The sequence below is a fragment of the Pleurodeles waltl genome, chromosome 6, assembly GCF_031143425.1.
Source record: "Pleurodeles waltl isolate 20211129_DDA chromosome 6, aPleWal1.hap1.20221129, whole genome shotgun sequence".
Taxonomy (NCBI): domain Eukaryota; kingdom Metazoa; phylum Chordata; class Amphibia; order Caudata; family Salamandridae; genus Pleurodeles; species Pleurodeles waltl.
Window position 1 is genome coordinate 1,663,628,863 of NC_090445.1, and position 18,683 is coordinate 1,663,647,545.

Consider the following 18,683-nt stretch of genomic DNA (forward strand, 5'->3'; position numbering starts at 1 on the left):
TGAGTGACATAGGGGGAGCGAAGAAAGAGGGCCATATGCACCCTAGATGAAGTAAATTTATCCCATCTTCCATCCATCTATTTCTCCATCCTTTAAGCATCCCATGCATCCTCCCACGTATCCATCTCTTTTGTTTCTATCCGCCCATCTTTCACCATTCCACCCATCCTTGCATTACCATTCTGTCTATCCAGATTTCCTAATTACACTCATCCAATCATTATTCTATCCTTCCAGTCACAGTTCCAGCCATTCATCAATTTTTTTTGCCATCCATGTACCCATTCTTTTTCATCTATTCATTATTTCACCCTCCATTCAGCAATTCACCCGTCTGCCCAGACTTCCTTCATCCATCCACCCATTCATCTATCCTTCCATCATTCCAGCCATTGTTTATTTCACCTATCTATGCAAATCGTATTTTACACATCTCTCCATCAGTCCTTTCACCCTTGCGGACATCTTCTCATGCTTTTGGTCCTTCCTTCTTGTCATAGTTTCTTTCTACTTTTCATATGTCCTTCACTTCACTCTTCCTCGCAGCCCCCCTCTCTCTCTTAGTTGCTAGGCGGTGTATCGCCGACCTTAATACAAGGAAGGAAATAGGCCCAAGCTCTCCTTGAAGTACACAATACAGCAAATAATCAATATTCAGTACCCCCGAGGCCTCTGGGCCCCGGTGCCAATGCATCTGCACAGCACCAATGAAGGTTACGCCTCTACACACACTTCCCCTCTCTTTCTCGCATCATTTCAACTTTTGATCCTCTTACTATGATTGGCTTCACACCCCTGACCTCTGTTACTTTGTTTTTAAGAGCTTTTGTCTGCAGAGCTGCAGTGTCAACACTACCCCCTGTTTAAGTTGGGAAAGCAGGGGAGGTGCACAATGCTTCTGCAACCATGTTGTATGCACCAAGTAAGTCAAGGATGATGAGATTGTCTGGCTAGTTTGCAGTCAGCGATGAAAGGGTGCCCTCCCAAAATCCAACCAAGTTGTTATTTGTGCCCTTGAAAGGTGTGAAGACTGTTTGTTATCCATTGTCAACCTTTGATGAACGCAGCGAGTAGGAGATGGCTTTCAGGCTATACGCTGTCATTATCTCCTCTTCTTGCTGAACCTGCTGATGGCGCACCTGAGTGAATGCAGAACTTTCTGGTGTGTTATTTGGGTTTAATGGGGACTGGGTTTAATATCCTGAAACATTAGTCTCTTCCTTACATTCTTAGCCATGAACAACTTGAGTTTCTCTTCTCAGAGGTCATGAGTGGTGGCAGGAGAACTTTATGTAGATTCTGGGTTTGTCATCTCAGGGAAGATTGTGAAACACTTCTTGGTTTGATTTAGAGCTTCTGTGATGCTCTTTGTGGTGTAGGCATTTGTGCGACCGCACAAGGGCATGTGGAGTTAAACAAAATGTCACTTAATTGATAAAGTGTGTGAAACCTAAATTGACATATATGAATAGAAGTGTGGAAGGTTGGTGTGTGTGTATAATCCACATCAGTACGTAGTGGTAAAGTTACTAAATGTATTTAACATGAATTGATATATATGAAATGAAGTGTGGAAGTGTCATGCCTGTATTAAGATAAAGATAGTAGAACTGTATTCAGGGCACCATCGTTACTTCATAAAGTCAATGGTGCTTAGTATCTTACACATTCCGTGTTTATCATTTTACTGATTGCTAAAACTGTTCCAAGTGATCCTGCGTTGCAGTGTTTTACAAAAAACAAAAGTTGAACAGTATCTATAAACTATAAACTTCTCGAAAGTGCCATAAAGCATTTCTCACTACAATTGCTTTATCAAAATACGAGTACAATTGTGCAAATGTGTTAATTAAAGAAGATGTCTTCGTGGTCGTGGTAATGTGGCTCACTACTGAAAGTCGTTGCTATGTTACGAAAATTAATAAAAATCAGCCAACAATTCCAAAAGTATAAAAATGTACATTTTTCATAAAAAGAAGAAGAGAACTATAAAAGAGCAAATACAATTTTGACACAACACAAAATATTGTAAAAATGCAGTGATGAATCTGCAAAGGAGTAGCTAGAAAAACAAAATAGCCTCCGCTTTGAACCATATTCTGAATGACACTGACTGAGCGAGTGAGGACAATGCCCTCGTTGCTTCTGTGAAGAAATTATGAAATCAGTGTCGCCAAGTGTTGCCCTTTCACTCCTAAGTTCTTACGGGAGTTGCTCATCCATCCATTCATATCTCCATCTTTCATTCTTCTTCTAACATCCTTGTTTATCTTCATCTATGTGACTTTCAATCTACTCATCCACCCTTTCTCCCCATCAATCCTTCCTTTCTCCATCCATCGTCCCTTTATCCACCCAACCATCCATCCATCCATTCATCCATCCATCCATATATTCCTTCTATCTTTCTTTCCTTTCATCCTCCACTGGTTCATGCAATCCTTCTCCATCACATTTTTCTGTTGCAAAGTATAACCTTGTGTTTTGGGGACCAGTGTTGCCATTCAGCATCTTTGGATCCCTAAACAACATTGTAAAGGACTGAGTTACACACAAGCCCGGTGACGGCTCCGCCCCCGCCCCTGATGCTGCTAGAGTGAGGGCTACATGACGCCCTTGTGAATAAGTCTAATGACGCTGTCTGTCTCTCCCACTCTCTTCTCTCTCCTGCTCTCTGTGTTCTTCTAGTTCTGTCTTCCTCTGGCGCTTTCTCGTTGGCCGGGGCGCTCTAAGCATAAGTCTGCACTATGGAAAGCGGGACCCCGTGCAGCCTGCCGCCCTCCGCGCTAAATGAGCCCTCCGTGAAAGGAGCCCAGGTGACCAGCATTGCTAGGCTGACGCCTCTTTTACAAGCCCTCGCACTCACATGTCACTTCATGCCATAAATCAATGTCAGTCCAGCGAACATTAGCCTTTAACCTGGTATCTACTGGTAGGCAGCGTTTAATTATAGCATCTTAAATACTGCTCAACCTTTAGTCTCCCACGTCGCTGCATGCCATCTCAGGCCAGCTGTTGCTTTCAACCATCAATAACATATATATTTTATATATATATATATATATATATATATATATATATATATATATATATATATATATATTTTCTAGGCAGGGGAAAAAAAAAAATATATATATATATATATATATATATATATATATAATGTATGTGATGATTTGCATTTTGTATATTTTTCTGCCTAGTTGACTGCATTAAGACTATGGGATCAGCGATGGTACACATTTGCATATTATGTCGGTCGTTCTGTGATGTATGGGGCATAAACACTAAGGGGGTCATTCCGACCTCGGCGGTCTTTTCAATAGACCGCTGAGGGACCGCTGTACGGAATACCGCCAGTGCTGGCGGTCTTCCGCATGGGCCATTCTGACTGTTGGCAGCTCTCCGCACGTTTCCGGACGAAGAGCCGCCAACAGCCATACTGGCGGCAGGCGGGGAAGTGGAGGTAGCTCCACCTCCACCGCCACGCCAACAGAACACCGCCCAGCGAATCACGACCTGTGATTCGCTGTGGCGGTGTTCTGTTGGCGTCACGGTGTCGGCGGAGCTGCCCGTTCCCTCCCGGAGGATCACCAGGAACAGGTAAGGTGATCGTCCGCTAGGGAAGGGGGGTGGGGGGGTGTTGTGAGTTGTGTGCGTGCATGGGGGTGTGCGTGTGTGTATATTGAGGGGGCGTGTGAATGCGTGCATGAATGCGGGGGTGTGTGTATGTGCATGAATGCGTGCATGAATGCGGGGGGTGTGTGTATGTGCATGAATGCGTGCCTGTATGTGTGTATGTGTGTGTATATGTTGGGGATCGGGGTGGGGGACGGGGGTCCTGCAACCTTTTGGGGGTGGCAGGGGTGGTGGGGGGGGTAGGGGAGGGAGTTGGGTTGGGGGTGGGGGAGACCCCTATCAGTGCCAGGGAAGGGATTCCCTGGCACTGATAGTGCTTACCGCCGTGGATTGAATGGCGGTCCCCAACCGCATGAAATCCATGGCGGTAAGCCGGGGTCAGGCGGGTTGGAATACCGCCGGCGGTATGTGAAGACCGCCGGGCTGGAGACCCAGGTCTCCAGCCCGGCGGTCGTTACCGCCGTGGCGGTCGGAACGGTGAATCGGCGGCTGACCATGGCGGTAACCGCCATGGTCAGAATACATGAAAAAAGACCGCCAGCCTGTTGGCGGTCTTACTGCCGCTTCACCGCCGACCGCCAGGGTCAGAATGACCCCCTAAATGTCAGTAGCAACTGAGGGGGGGATTTTCTTTGAAGAATAGGAATATTGTTTGTTTTAAAGCTGTGTCTTAGATTTTATTGAATAGAACATTGTATAATGTTATTATTTTTTATTAAATATCTGTTATGCATACTCTTTGAGAAGAAAATTACCTATTGGTGTGTGGAGATTACGGGGGTCATTCTGACCTCGGCGGTCTTTTCAATAGACCGCCGAGGGACCGCCGTACGGAATACCGCCAGTGCTGGCGGTCTTCCGCATGGGCCATTCTGACTGTTGGCAGCGCTCCGCCCGTTTCCGGACGAAGAGCCGCCAACAGCCATACTGGCGGCAGGCGGGGAAGTGGAGGTAGCTCCACCTCCACCGCCACGCCAACAGAACACCGTCCAGCGAATCACGACCTGTGATTCGCTGTGGCGGTGTTCTGTTGGCGTCGCGGTGTCGGCGGAGCTGCCCGTTCCCTCCCGGAGGATCACCAGGAACAGGTAAGGTGATCGTCCACTAGGGAAGGGGGGTGGGGGGGTGTTGTGAGTTGTGTGCGTGCATGGGGGTGTGCGTGTGTGTATATTGAGGGGGCGTGTGAATGCGTGCATGAATGCGGGGGGGGGGTGTATGTGCATGAATGCGTGCATGAATGCGGGGGGGTGTGTATGTGCATGAATGCATGCCTGTATGTGTGTATGTGTGTGTATATGTTGGGGATCGGGGTGGGGGACGGGGGTCCTGCAACCTTTTGGGGGTGGCAGGGGTGGTGGGGGGGTAGGGGAGGGAGTCGGGGTGGGGGCTGGGGGTGGGGGAGACCCCTATCAGTGCCAGGGAAGGGATTCCCTGGCACTGATAGTGCTTACCGCCATGGATTGAATGGCGGTCCCCAACCGCATGAAATCCATGGCGGTAAGCCGGGGTCAGGCGGGTTGGAATACCGCCGGCGGTATGTGACGACCGCCGGGCTGGAGACCCAGGTCTCCAGCCCGCGGTCGTTACCGCCGTGGCGGTCGGAACGGTGAATCGGCGGCTGACCATGGCGGTAACCGCCATGGTCAGAATACATGAAAAAAGACCGCCAGCCTGTTGGCGGTCTTACTGCCGCTTCACCGCCGACCGCCAGGGTCAGAATGACCCCCTACTTCTGTAAATCGACGTACACCATTAAAATGTGCGCAATACATACTATGTGATTTTACTTTAGGAGTATTTTGGCATTTAAAGATGGCGCCAATTTTGGATTAGGTGATTAGGCATTGCGATGTATAGGCTGGGGTACGGGGGATGTGGGAAGAGATGACAGAGGGCACATTTATATTGTGATGTTTTTGCTGTGTGGGATTGTCCAGTGGAAAGCGTCTAGCTGAAACGCGTTGGTGTTTTGTTATGGGTGAAGCACTCTTGCAAAAGTAAATGGATGAATTATTCCCGTTTTGTCCAGTTGCCTAACTATGGGTCCGTAATGCTGTGAGCCTTTGCTTTGGTGCAGCTGCTTACGATGGAAGGACTTTCATCGATACATGGTGGGTAATCATGTAATATTATTCAATTTAGGTTCTGGTGACATGATAAACCATGAGGCTGAAGGGCGTGGTTTGTTAATGTCATCAGAACCCCAAGATGGCAACAAAGGGCCATATTTTACACGTTACTATTCTGTTTTTATATTACATGTTTATTTGGGAGCACTTGGCTAGAAAAACTTGTTTCCTTCAAAGAGCACCTTTGAAGTTTTTTTTAATACAAGTGCTTTTGGAATTCTCCTTAATTACTACAAATTAGAAATTAAAGGAACCTCCAGTTTTTAGAGTTTGGTGGTGTACACTGGCTACAGTTCACAAACTAGAGTATTGCTACCATTTTAGTAACCTATTTTAGAAAAAAAAAAAGAATCGGGAAAATGCATGATCATTTTATTGAACTAGGAAAGTAGAATGTATTCCAGAGATATGCCCGGCCTAAATATGAATTCTATACTACTGTGTCTCTTTGTGTTTTTTAGAAGCCAGAGTGATTTTTGCAGATTTTAACTAGGGATACAATTGCTCTTTTTGTATGGTATAAATTGTTAGGTACGTTTTTGTACATTTTCAGTAAAAGGAATAAAAGAATGGCTTTGATTAGATGGTGTGGCTGAGTATAGCCTCCTTATTCACATTCATGTAAATTACTATACATATAATCAAGGAAATCTAACAATGGTGGAACTAGGTATATAGCACATGAGCGCCAAAAAGCGTTAAGCAGCAATTCCAGTCATCATGTTGCTCGTTATTGGGACCTCAGAGTGATTTAAGAATGACCGAGATGTAGCGCTTTCAGATACATAAACCAGGTTTGTTCCGGTTAGAGGTTTTACCTTCTGACGTAGGGCCTGATTTAGATCTTGACGAACGCGTTACTCCGTCAAGTTGGATATCCTGTCCGCTGTATTACGATGTCCATAGTATATAATGGAATCATAATTGGGCAAACGGGATATCCATCAAGTTTGTGATGGAGTAACCCATCGACCAAACTGTAAATCAGGCCTTAAGGCTCTGAAAGTCCAAAATCCTCAGCGTGGAAGGAACAGGTTCGCTCCTGGTGAGGACACCGAAAGCTCAAACTCCTCCTCCCAGGTTATGATCTGCTCAAGGGGTGGACAGAGCCTCTCTCTGTACCTTGCTAATGTAAGGGCAGTGCATTACTTCCAATAAAGAACAAGCAGAGCCTTTTGCACATTACAAATGTGCTCTCTTTGTGTAATGATTAACTTTCAGAATGCAAGAGGCAAACCTATAAGGCCACCTGTCAGAAAGACCGGGAGGGTCACATTTATGCTATAGACGCAGGAGAAATCTTCAGGATTTTAATACTCGAGTGTGAATAGCAGTGTCGAACACGTCGTCGCCAGTCGCCAATAAAGCTTTCATCGGGCTATAATGAACAGTATTTTCAATAAGCCCCATTCAGGCCGCGTGCACTCGCTTTAATTCACAATATATGAACTGCTATTTCCCAGGTATTGCAAATTAATTTTTGGTTAACGGCGTCACGTTTTCAATTCATCAAATTTTCAAGTGCTGTGTCGGTGACCTCTGAACTCGGATTTATCTCTTCCTTTAAGCCCCGCCCTGACATAATCTCTGACAGAAACTAATGGCCGAGAAGGGCGCTTTGACACCAGCAGCCACAGTGATGAATGTGTGCACGTGGCAGGGGCTTATGGCTGGGTCTCAGAGGGAAAACCGGGCCATTTTTCACAAAATCCATTAAAATTAAGGGAAAAAAACACGAAGCAGGCCACAATTACTATAGATTTCACATATTATTAGACGGCATTTTCATAACAATGTGCGCCTTTCGTCACCCACCACACAGAGAACGTAATTTAGCTGGTGCTGTTTATTCAGCCTTTACACTGCCCAACCACACATACATAGAATGACACTAGATAAAAAGTGTGAGTGCCGCTGGTCTCCATAGACATGTCTGTTATTTACACCATAGCGCCTAATTGGTCACGAACTTTAACTGGATTTGGTGCTATAATTCGGGAAAAGACTGTGAGCAGGTCCGGTGCCACATTAAGGCCACTGTAGGCAACCACCTTATGGCACCACCGTAGGCGATACATTCAACAATTGTCTCAAAATAGTCTTCTTGTTGGGGTTAATGGAAGTGTTCAAAGGCAAAATATAATTTTGCCTGGGATCCAAAAATCATTGCACTGGAGCAGACTGTGAGGATATAAAAAAGGAATATAAACATCAGAAGGAACATAGGCATTGGCATGCAGGTGAGAGATAGACCTGATCTCTTATTTTATGTGTCCAAAGACAGAACATGATATAGTATCCCGATGAGAAGCCTTGTCCAGGGTGAAAATCCTTCCTCTCTTCACCCATCCTCCCTTCTTTCATTCTGTCCACCATTGAGCCGTCCTCCTATCCATCCATCCGTCCAGCCACCTGTTTTCCATCACTTTATCCATCCATTCATCCATCCATCCACCCAGTCTTTCTTTCCTTTCATTCTCTGTTGCTTCATGTATTCCACCGCTCTACATCCTAGAGGCTGATGTCTATCCGGGTGCTCAGGAAGCAACTTAAATGCAGTTTTAGTGGTGTTGGCTAAGAGTCGCCCTGGGCTGATCCTAGCTCTAATACTGCTGCACTGCAGAGCCCAGACCATATGTGATACTGGATAAGACTCTCTAGAAGATGTGATTGAGTAAATAACCATGTGGAAAAGAATGATGGTAAATCATTCTGGATCCACCATCCTCCTTGACATCAGTCCAAGCTTGGAAGCTACAATGTCATCCGGAAGGGGTGACCCAAAGGAGTCAGCAGCCTCATGCACCGTGATTTCCAGCTGTCTTCTTACGGATCGTAGGGGTGGTGGCGAGGGCCGGCTGAGCAGAGCGGAGTTGCCTGCGGGGTGTGTAGAAGTAGAGGCGGTGGTTGAGGTAGGCAGGTCCGATGTTGTGTAGAGCCTTGTAAGCATGTGTCAGGAGTTTCAAAGTGATGCCTTTGTTGAGTTCAGCAGATTATCTGTTGCACTGGAGGAGAACCGGACCCATGAGCAGGCTTAACAGTAATAATAAGTATATTTTGTTATTAAGTGTTTGCTTGCACAGTTTTTCTGTTTTATATCACTGTGAACTGAAGTAGTATATAAAAGGTTTAAATATTACCTTGATCAATGGTAATCAATTGCTCAACCTGAGAATAATGAAGAACTAATTTGACCATGCTGGGGCTGGTAGGAAAAAGTGGAGCAAAGGTATTATCTCATCAATAATATTATAATAGCAATTCAAGTGGATTGCAACAATATGCATGCCTTTAAGAAGGCCACACTCCAGGTTTGTCTCAAAGGAGGGGAAGTTGAATCTGTTACCGAGATTTAAAGAGAGAGAGTTGGAAATATTTATACTATACCCAGGAAATGGTATTAAAAGAGTAAGCTTGTTCTTGCATCTGTGACTTTGTAAATTCAAGATAGTTTTACATCCAGCCATTCTAGTTGCCATCCGCATCACCAACATTTTATTCAAGTTGGCGGGTGGGTCACCTAAGCAACTTTTCAGGCTAGATGAGCTTCGTTTAACAGTGAGAGAGATTTTAACATCACAGAAATATGATGATACCAGTGGGTGTTGGTGGAGAGACTCACCGATGGACAAATTAATGATTTTGAAAAAAACACAGAGTGGGCTATTGCACATTTAAGCGCAGTTTGGAATGACATAGGGTCTTCACAGCCCTTGGCTGCATCCACTTCTCATGAAAGTGTTAAGGACTCACACTGGAGGGGTGACCCGGTCTGAGCCCTTAGGCTAGCGGTGTCCAGCCAAAGGTCAGTATGGCTGGATCTATGCCAGATTTACAAGATAACTACTGACTAAGTAAAATATTTCACTTAGATTCACTGTGTGTACATCTACTTAATGTGGATATTACAAAGATCTGCCAGGGATCTGGCCCTCCTCAACCTACGTTGGGCATTTATGCCTTAGAAGGCGACTCAGTTTGTTCCCTGGCAATGGATAGCTCTGCTGGGAACACAAGATGGGTTAAAACAATTTGTGGCTGATAATAGTAAACGGAAATGACGGATTTTACAGACCATTGTAAGGATGACAAAATGTCAAAAACACAGGGGGATTGTCAGACGTGCATGGAGGGAGGGTAAACGAGTGCACAGACTGAAAATCTTAGCTACACGCCTGCTAAGATCTGAGAGTAAGCACAGCCAGCTGTGTTCAGACTAATGACTGGGTATTTTCAAGACATAGAAGAGGGACTCCCTCCTATTGCTTCCTCAAAAGGTAAAGACAATGAATGACTGATTGGAGTGAGAGGTCGCTTAGAGGTTCAAGCTCAAATAGCATAAAAACATACAACCGCGCCTTTACAGTGTGCAAATAATTAGAGAGTTGATTTAATTTTTATTTTGTTTCTTTCCAGTGTCTAAATTGTATGGTGCTTCGGCATGGCGGGAAGGGCAAAAACTGGTCCGAAAGCTCCTCGGTCCTCCTGTTTCTCGCTCACAGTTGATTTCGTTGCCTAAAAATGCACTTGGGACCCCTGATGACGAGTCAGGTATGTAGCAGTGTGAGATATTGAATCGAATATGTAGCAGTTTGAGATATTGAATCAGATATGTAGCAATGTGAGATGAATTGAATATGTAGCAATGTGAGACAATGAATCTACTATGTAGCAACATGAGATATTGAGTCAAATATGTAGAAATGTGAGCTATTTTATATGGATCATCCTCTTTTGCAATTTCCATAAAGCCTAGTACCTTAGGAGCAGCACAATCCACAAATTAAAGGTGGCACTCTCATAGTCCCACATAATCCCATAAAATACAGTGGTGTGTTACTACCTCAAGTACCACTACATGCACATAATTATTACTACCTATTGATACAAAGAGTCAGTATGTATGTAATGTAATTGGACACTACATCATCAAAACATCTGCACTAGTCATATGCTTTCATCTGAGCCTAACCCTAAATTTACACTAGCCAGTAACCTAACTCTAAACCTAAGCTTACATCTTACTCCAAGCCTAACACTCCGCCTCTATTAAGTTCACTTAAAATGTGATCCTGACACCTATCCTAAACTTAATCCTAAACCGTAATCTACCTTTAACCACAACCCTAACCCAACCCTAAACTAAGCCGAACACTAACCCTAGCAGTTTTGATGCAGTCACTTCTGTGTAGTGGTGTGTCAATCTAGGTGAGGGGTAGGTAAGTGCTGATGTTATAGTGTTTCTATAGCAGTGTACTAATGAAGTGTAGTCGATATAGTGGGTTGCACCCAAAATAAAAATCAAGCCCTGATCCATTACTGCAGTCAGGCAGTATGGGGCATAGCGTTCTCCTGATTAGAACTAGGAACTACCGACCACCCTCAGCAAATCCGATATAGATTCAAGCCTTTTCGCATCTACTTCCCAAATTACCAATCTATGACTTCAACAGTTGATCTCCAAGATGAATACCCTTTAGGATCCCCTTGCCCTGCTGTCCTTTATTCCTTTTGCTGTGATCCATTACTGTAAAAGTACATCCAGACAACCAACCTGACTGAAGTGCTCCAGACACTCAATTGTGGATGATGGCCATCGCATAGAACCCCCCCAAATCTTTCAATAAATACATCCTCGCTCCCTCTCATGCTTGCTTGAATTGTTTCAACTTTGTTATTTCAGCCCTATAACATCGCGTCACATTACAAACTTAGCAGAGCAGATCACCTCATTAAATAACATGACATATCATCTCATTAAATAACATGATATGACAGCACGCCACTAATAACACATTCTAATAGGTTACACACCTCTGAGTTTAGGGAGACGTGTCATATCACGATTGACAACCATGATAACGAACGGAACAGGATTGCTTTTTTCCACATCTGTTCCTCTAACAGTCGGGTTCAGACTTGTGAGGACATCTGGTCGTTTAAATTAGGACTGCAAGTTATTACTGCAAGTAAACTTACTACAGTGAGTAGTTATTAAACTGAGCTTAATTGCCTCAGCCTTTATTATCTATGAAGACAGGTTACATCAGAAAGGACGTAAGTGAAATTATCATTGGTGACGTCGCATATCATATATACAGCTACAGCATTACTAAAGCTGTAAACAATTGCTCTTTTAGACATATGGAACATTATATTGCCACTATCAGGAGACTGAAAGCCTGAGTCAGAAAGTTAGTTCAGTGCATAAGTATAGCATGTTGGTCAAATGGCATCATTTATGAGTGTAAATTTATGTTTTGGATTCGTAGAGGGGAATTTACACTTCTCAACAGATTTTATGGTACATACAGTTATGCCAGGAGGCGCTCCACTGTTGGATTTCCTTGAAATGTTTATGGACCCAAGCTTGTGGGTTTGTGGGTACTCACAAAGGTTTTCACATCTCAACTTGCCCTCACTAACACCAGAAATGTACCTCAGTAAGGGCAGGCGTAAACCAATGTCCAAGGTAGAAATGGAGACTGAACTACTCTAAAATCTGGCAGAAGTGTGGCAGAATGGACTTCTCCGTGGAGAAAAGAGATTTTAACATGCAGAAAAAAGGAAATAAATATTAGCAAGTAGAAATGCACACGTTCCAAGCATTTTCAATTGTTAATGCACACTATGCGCATTTACACATATAACAATGTTTACAGATGTGGTGTCTCCTGGAAAGCTGCTGCTGTCCCAGTTTCCCAGAAGTAGGCTTGGAATTTTTGTAGAATGTAAAATAAAATCATAAATTCACCCAACCAACTTACATTTACCGTAGTAACCTTAATGGTGATGTCATGTGTGAGATGATATGAGATATCTTATGAAGACATCTAGCTGCAGATTCCTTACCTTTTAATTTCCCAGGCGTCAGTCTGGATCCAGAAGGTTTTTGCATGAGCAGTACTCCTGCGTGCCATCAGGTGGCTTTCTTCGGTTCCACAAGTCATTGGTGTCATTGGCACCGGAAGTGAGGTTGCGGTCACCTATAGAGGCACCACCCAGGCAAACAGACCTCAGTTCTTTTCTTTCTGCACCAGTTAGCGCTGATCCGGAGAAGAGCTAACCCTCTGTCTCTTTTTCACAGTTTAAAAAAAATACTTTTTGTCAACTATATTTCGAAGTGTGTTGAGGTAATGTATTTGAAGAAGGCAAGTTTCCAATCATGTTACACCCCCATTTGGTCTGTTTGTGGTGCCATAAGCATGACCACGTCTCCAAGTCATGCTCGGATTGCTGGGCCATGGCACTGAAGGCTTTGATGGTGCGATCCCTAAGGCTGCTTGCGATCCGGCAGTAGACGTCACTTAGCATGACTTCTCGAAGGTCATGGTCCTGAATGAGGAGAAAGTTGCGGGACCACTCCAGGAGCACCAAGTCCTCTTCGTCATACTCCAGATCATCGGAACACTTAGAGAAGAGGCACAAGAAGCATCTCCTCATCATTCGGCTGACGTGACAACTTCCGAACATCGGCGTTCCAGGCAAGGTTCAATGGAGGTGTTACCAGGTCCGACTTTGAGCCTTCCCCCATTTCCGGGAGCTGAAGCAACCCCTGCTCAGTGAGAGAGTATGTCCAGGCCATATACCACATTTTTCGGTGAGCCAGGCACATGGGTGCACCTTCGGGCCCCATGTGGTCAGAGGGGGCACATTAGGTTCCATGAATTCGGCTCCAATGGGCCCCGTTGGATCCGATCATGGATCCATGCCGGCACTGGTCATGCTAACATGACCTTCTCCGGCACCAGTCTCGACACCTATGCTTCCTGTGCCGGCAGCCACATTCTCACCCCTGACAAATCGAAGTCGGAATGGCATCTCTCAGGGCCCATTGGTCCTAGGTCATTCCCTGAGCATTTTTCAGAGCAGCCAGGCATAGGGGAAGAAGTGGTAGGGGTCACTAGACCATTTAGAATGCCAGTTGGGAACATCTTTGGACTTGTATAAGGAACTTGGCGATACCAGTGGACTGGACACATCTTCAGATACTGGTTTGTTTTTTTCCTCCTACCATGCCTACAGAGGAGGGAGCATCATATGTGATGGTGGTGAAAAGGGCAGCGGAGGTCCTTGACCTCAGTCTTCCCTCGGTGGTGGTCAAGACTAATCTCTTGACAGAAGTTCTTCAACCTGGAGCTTCCTCTTCAGAAACCCTGCTCTCCTTCAACAAAGCACTGACTGATGTCCTGCTGGGAACCCGGTCCAAGCCCAGCATAGTGGTTTCTGTGAAAAGGACAATTGCCCGCAGCTATCGCCCTACCCCAGGTGACCCAAGTTTCCTCAGCCAACATCCCATTCCTGAGAGCCTAGCGGTGCAGGCCTCAACTCCCCATGGCGCGTTCCCTGCTGCTCCCCGGACGAAAATCCAAAAGTGCTGGATACCTTAGGAAAGAAGATGTTTTCTTCAGCCAGCTTAGCATTGCGGTCGGTGAACACTGCATGCCCTTTGGGCTGTTATTCCCACACACTGTGGGATTCAGTTGCACAAGTACTGCTACAGGTCCCGGAGGAGGATTGGGCCATCCTCTCCCAAGCAGTGAAAGATGGGAGAGATGCAGCAAAGTTTAACTTTAGGTGCGGATTGGACATGTCTGATTTGCTGGGCAGAGGAGTTTCGTCAACAGTGGCCTTGAGGTGCCACGGGTGGCTGATAATATCCCGGCCAATCATATGGACATGCTCTTTAACAGGACTCATCTCTACGGAGAAAAGGCGGACTCAGTACTGGAGCGATTTAAGGTCTTGTGGTCTATGGCCAAGTCCTTGGGCCTCTTAGTGACCCTCATCCATAGTCTGCCTTTTGCCTCTTTCGTGGCTGCGGGAGGGGCATGCCATTGCACCTTCCCTGTGTCAGCCACGATCCTGCGTGAGCTTCCCAAGCTGTGCAAGAGCGTGGATGTGATGAATTACGACCTTGTGGGTCACGTAGCCAGAAGTGGTCTTCCAAGTCATCTGCCACCAACCCCCCAACCAGGGTCTTTGTCTTATTCTAGACCTACTAACAGTCAATCTATTCCTAAAAAAAGGAGAAATTCAAGATGCTCACTTTAGCTCATGGTTTTGGCTGCCCTAGACCAAGGAGACTGTCTGGTAACATTGGACTTGCAGGATGCATATTTGCACAGCTCCATCCTGCCTACCCATAGGAGTTACCTGTGGTTCAGGGAAGGTAGGTCCACTTTGTCTTTACCAGCACCCCTCGAGTGTTCACCAAGTTGATGGCGGTGGCCAAAGCTCTTCTGCTGAGATTAGAGGCATCAATCTACCCTTATCTCAAAGACCGGCTGTTGAAGGTCGGCTCACCCCAGGGTATTGTCTCCCACCTTTAGACTACAGGGTATCTCCTGCATTCACTGGGGTTCACTATAAATGTGTTGAAGTCACACCTGACTCATTCTTAGATGCTCCCTTCCATAGGAGCAGTTCTGGACACTGTAGTTCTGGTCTTTTCCTCCCGAGCAGCGAGTCCAGGATATTCAGGCTATGATACTGATGTTTTCAGCCCCTGTTGGTGAGAATGACTCTGAGGCTGTTGGGGCTCATGGACTCCTGCATCCTGTTGGTGAATCATGCCAGATGGCAAATGCAGACTCTACAGTGGGAACTGTAGTTCCAGTGGGTGCCACATCAGGGGAATCTCTCCGACATTGTCTAGATCTCAGAGGGAACTCCAAAAGACCTTCAGTGGTCAGTGACGAACCGCGATTAGATCAAAGGCAGTTTCTTCTCCCTTCCCCCACCAGATCTGACAGTAGTGAAAGATGCACCACTCCTGGGGAGGGGCAGCCAGGTGCGAGAGGTAGAGATCAGAGGACTCTGGTCTCCGGTGGAACCTGGACTCCACATCAACTTGTTGGAGCTCCGTGCAATCCAGCTACCATTGAAAGCATTTCTTCCCACTGTCAAGGGGAAGTTAGTGCAGGTGTTCATGTACAACACCACTATAATGTGGTACTGCAACAAGCAGGGCAGGGTAGGTTCATGCACCCTTTGTTGATAGGTCTGGCATCCCTGGAGATGGCTAGAAGAGCAGAACATTTCCCTGTTGGTTCAACACTTGGCAGGTTCACTAAACACCAAGGCGGACAAACTCAGCCGTTGATGCCTAGCAGATCACGAGTGGCATCTCCGTTCAAAGGTGGCACAAGGACTCTTTCCGCAGTGGGGAGAGCCTTAGTTATATCTGTTCACCTCCGAAGAGAATGCGCCATATCAACAGTTTTGCACATTGAAGTTTCCAAGGTGGCTATCGCTCGGAGACACTGTTAATCCTGAGTGGAATTCAGGCCTCCTGTACGCCTTTCTGCTCATACCACTTCTGCCCAGAGTTCTCAAGTAGATCAGGAACAAGATGTTATTCTTGTGGTACAGGACTGGGCATGGAGAGTCTGGTATCCGGAGCTTCTGAAAATGAGCATTGATCCAGTGATCAGGTTGCCCCTTCAGGAGGATCTGCTGCTGCAGCAGCAGGGGAGGGTCCTCCACCTGAACCTGTCAACTCTATGACTTCTTGCATGGAGATTGAGTGGCAACCGTTTTGACCTTCCTCCCAAAGTTTTTAATGTTATTTTGACAGCCAGGCATCCCCCCACCAAGACAGTGTACGCCTGCTGATGGTGAAAGTTTGTATTATATTATTCAGGCAAGTCTATCGGCCCTCCTTCTGCCTCTCTTTCTGATATTATTCTTCATTCTTACCCTTGCCCCGCAGGACTATGCTCTGGATACTCTTGAGGGTTATCTCTCTGCTCCATCCATCTTCCTGCAGTTGCCAGAGCAACCCTCTTTATTTATATCCTCTAATGTAAATAGGTTTCTCAGTGTGCTTGTACGCATATTTCCCCCATTGCCCTTTATCATTCTTCAGTGGGACCTTAATTTGGTTATCACCTTCCTCATGTGTGCTGCATTCAAGCCAGTGCACAATTATCCCCTCCGGGTGCTTACCAGAAAGACAGCCTTTCTAGTGGCAATAACATCTGCCCGGAGTGTGTGTGAGCTGCAGTTTTTGTCATCCAAGCCTCCCTATTTGACTGTGTTTCCAGAAAAAGCGATGCTTCACACTAGGGCCCCCTTCCTTCCAAAGATGCTGACCCCATTTCATTTGGGACAATCTGTCACCCTGCCCACATTTTATGCTTCTCTACATTTGTCCAAAGAATAGGAGTGACTCCTCATCTGGACCCAAAAAGAGCGTATTGCTCTCCCTTGACCACACAACAGAGTCCCAGGTAGACAACTAACTGTTTGTGGGCTATGTTGGAGCAAAGAAAGATCAGGCTGTACAGAAGTGAACCATTGCATGCTGGGTCATTCACTGTATGATAATTTGCTACACCGTTGCCGGGAAACAGTTTCTGTAGGGCATACAGGCCCATTCCACCAGAGGAAAGGTTACAACCATGGTGTTGGCACGTGAAGTTCCAGTCCTGGACATCTGTCAGGCAGGAACGTGGGCATCCCTGCACATATTTGCCAAACACTACTACCTGGACAATCAGGTGTGAAAAGATGGGCATTTCCCCGTTTGGTCCTACAGAACTATTTAGTCTAGTCAAATTTGTCCACAGCCCACTACTGGGATGGTATTGCTTGGGTATCTATTCAAAGGTAAGGAATCTGCATCTAGGATGTCTCTATCAAATGAACAAGTTTTTGACTTTTGACAACGCATTATCTGGTAGAGGCAATATCTAGCTGCAGATTGCTTACAGAGGATGAGGTCCTCATCTTGGACCCCACCCCTACTGCCTGTGATGACTCCTGGTGGCCAAGTGCCCTCGGAACTGCCCTATCTCCTACCGACCACTCACGCAACCTCACAATCATTCTCAACTCCTCACTGTCTATGGGCCGCCAACTCAACGCCATTTCATCTTCATTCTTCCCCACTCTCCGCATGCTCCGGAAAATCTTCAAGTAGATTGCCATTGATTTGAGAAGAACAGCCAACCAGGCATTAAACTCGACTAAGGCAATGCACTCTATTCCAGAATCAACAAGAAACTCAAAACAAGACTGATCCTGTACAGCCCCCCCCGGCCACAGCCACATCCCTGCCCACTTGAGAAACTCACACTGGCTCCCCGTCAATGAACACATCACTTTCAAACTCCTGCCACACACGTACAAGGCCCTTCACAACATCGGACTTCCCTACTGTAGGAAGTTGGCTCTGTATGCACTATTTCAAAGTAAGGAATAGTATGCACAGAGTCCAAGGGTTCCCCTTAGAGGTAAGATAGTGGCAAAAAGAGATAATACTAATGCTCTATTTTGTGGTAGTGTGGTCGAGCAGTAGGCTTATCCAAGGAGTAGTGTTAAGCATTTGTTGTACATACACACAGGCAATAAATGAGGAACACACACTCAGAGACAAATCCAGGCCAATAGGTTTTGTTATAGAAAAATATATTTTCTTAGTTTATTTTAAGAACCACAGGTTCAAATTCTACATGTAATATCTCATTTGAAAGGTATTGCAGGTAAGTACTTTAGGAACTTTGAATTATTACATTAGCATGTATACTTTTTACATAAAACACAATAAGCTGTTTTAAAAGTGGACACAGTGCAATTTTCACAGTTCCTGGGGGAGGTAAGTTTTTGTTAGTTTTGTCAGGTAAGTAAATCACTTACAAGTCTTAGGTTTGGGTCCAAGGTAGCCCACCGTTGGGGGTTCAGAGCAACCCCAGTTACCACACCAGCAGCTCAGGGCCGGTCAGGTGCAGAGGTCAAAGAGGTGCCCAAAACACATAGGCTTCAATGGAGAGAAGGGGGTGCCCCGGTTCCAGTCCGCCAGCAGGTAAGTACCCGCGTCTTCGGAGGGCAGACCAGGGGGGTTTTGTAGGGCACCGGGGGGGACACAAGTCCACACAGAAAGTACACCCTCAGCAGCGCGGGGCGGCCGGG

General features: G+C 45.8%; 1 protein-coding gene across 4 annotated transcripts in view; it reads left to right on the top strand.

Annotated features, from left to right (window-relative positions):
- CCDC187 (coiled-coil domain containing 187) overlaps positions 1-18,683 on the top strand; it is a 289,883-nt gene that overhangs the window by 81,847 nt on the left and 189,353 nt on the right. For all 4 annotated transcript variants that reach the window (XM_069241620.1, XM_069241621.1, XM_069241622.1 and 1 more), the window contains one exon: positions 10,185-10,319. In XM_069241620.1, the coding sequence (XP_069097721.1) occupies positions 10,185-10,319 (135 nt within the window). The remainder of the gene's footprint in view (positions 1-10,184; positions 10,320-18,683) is intronic.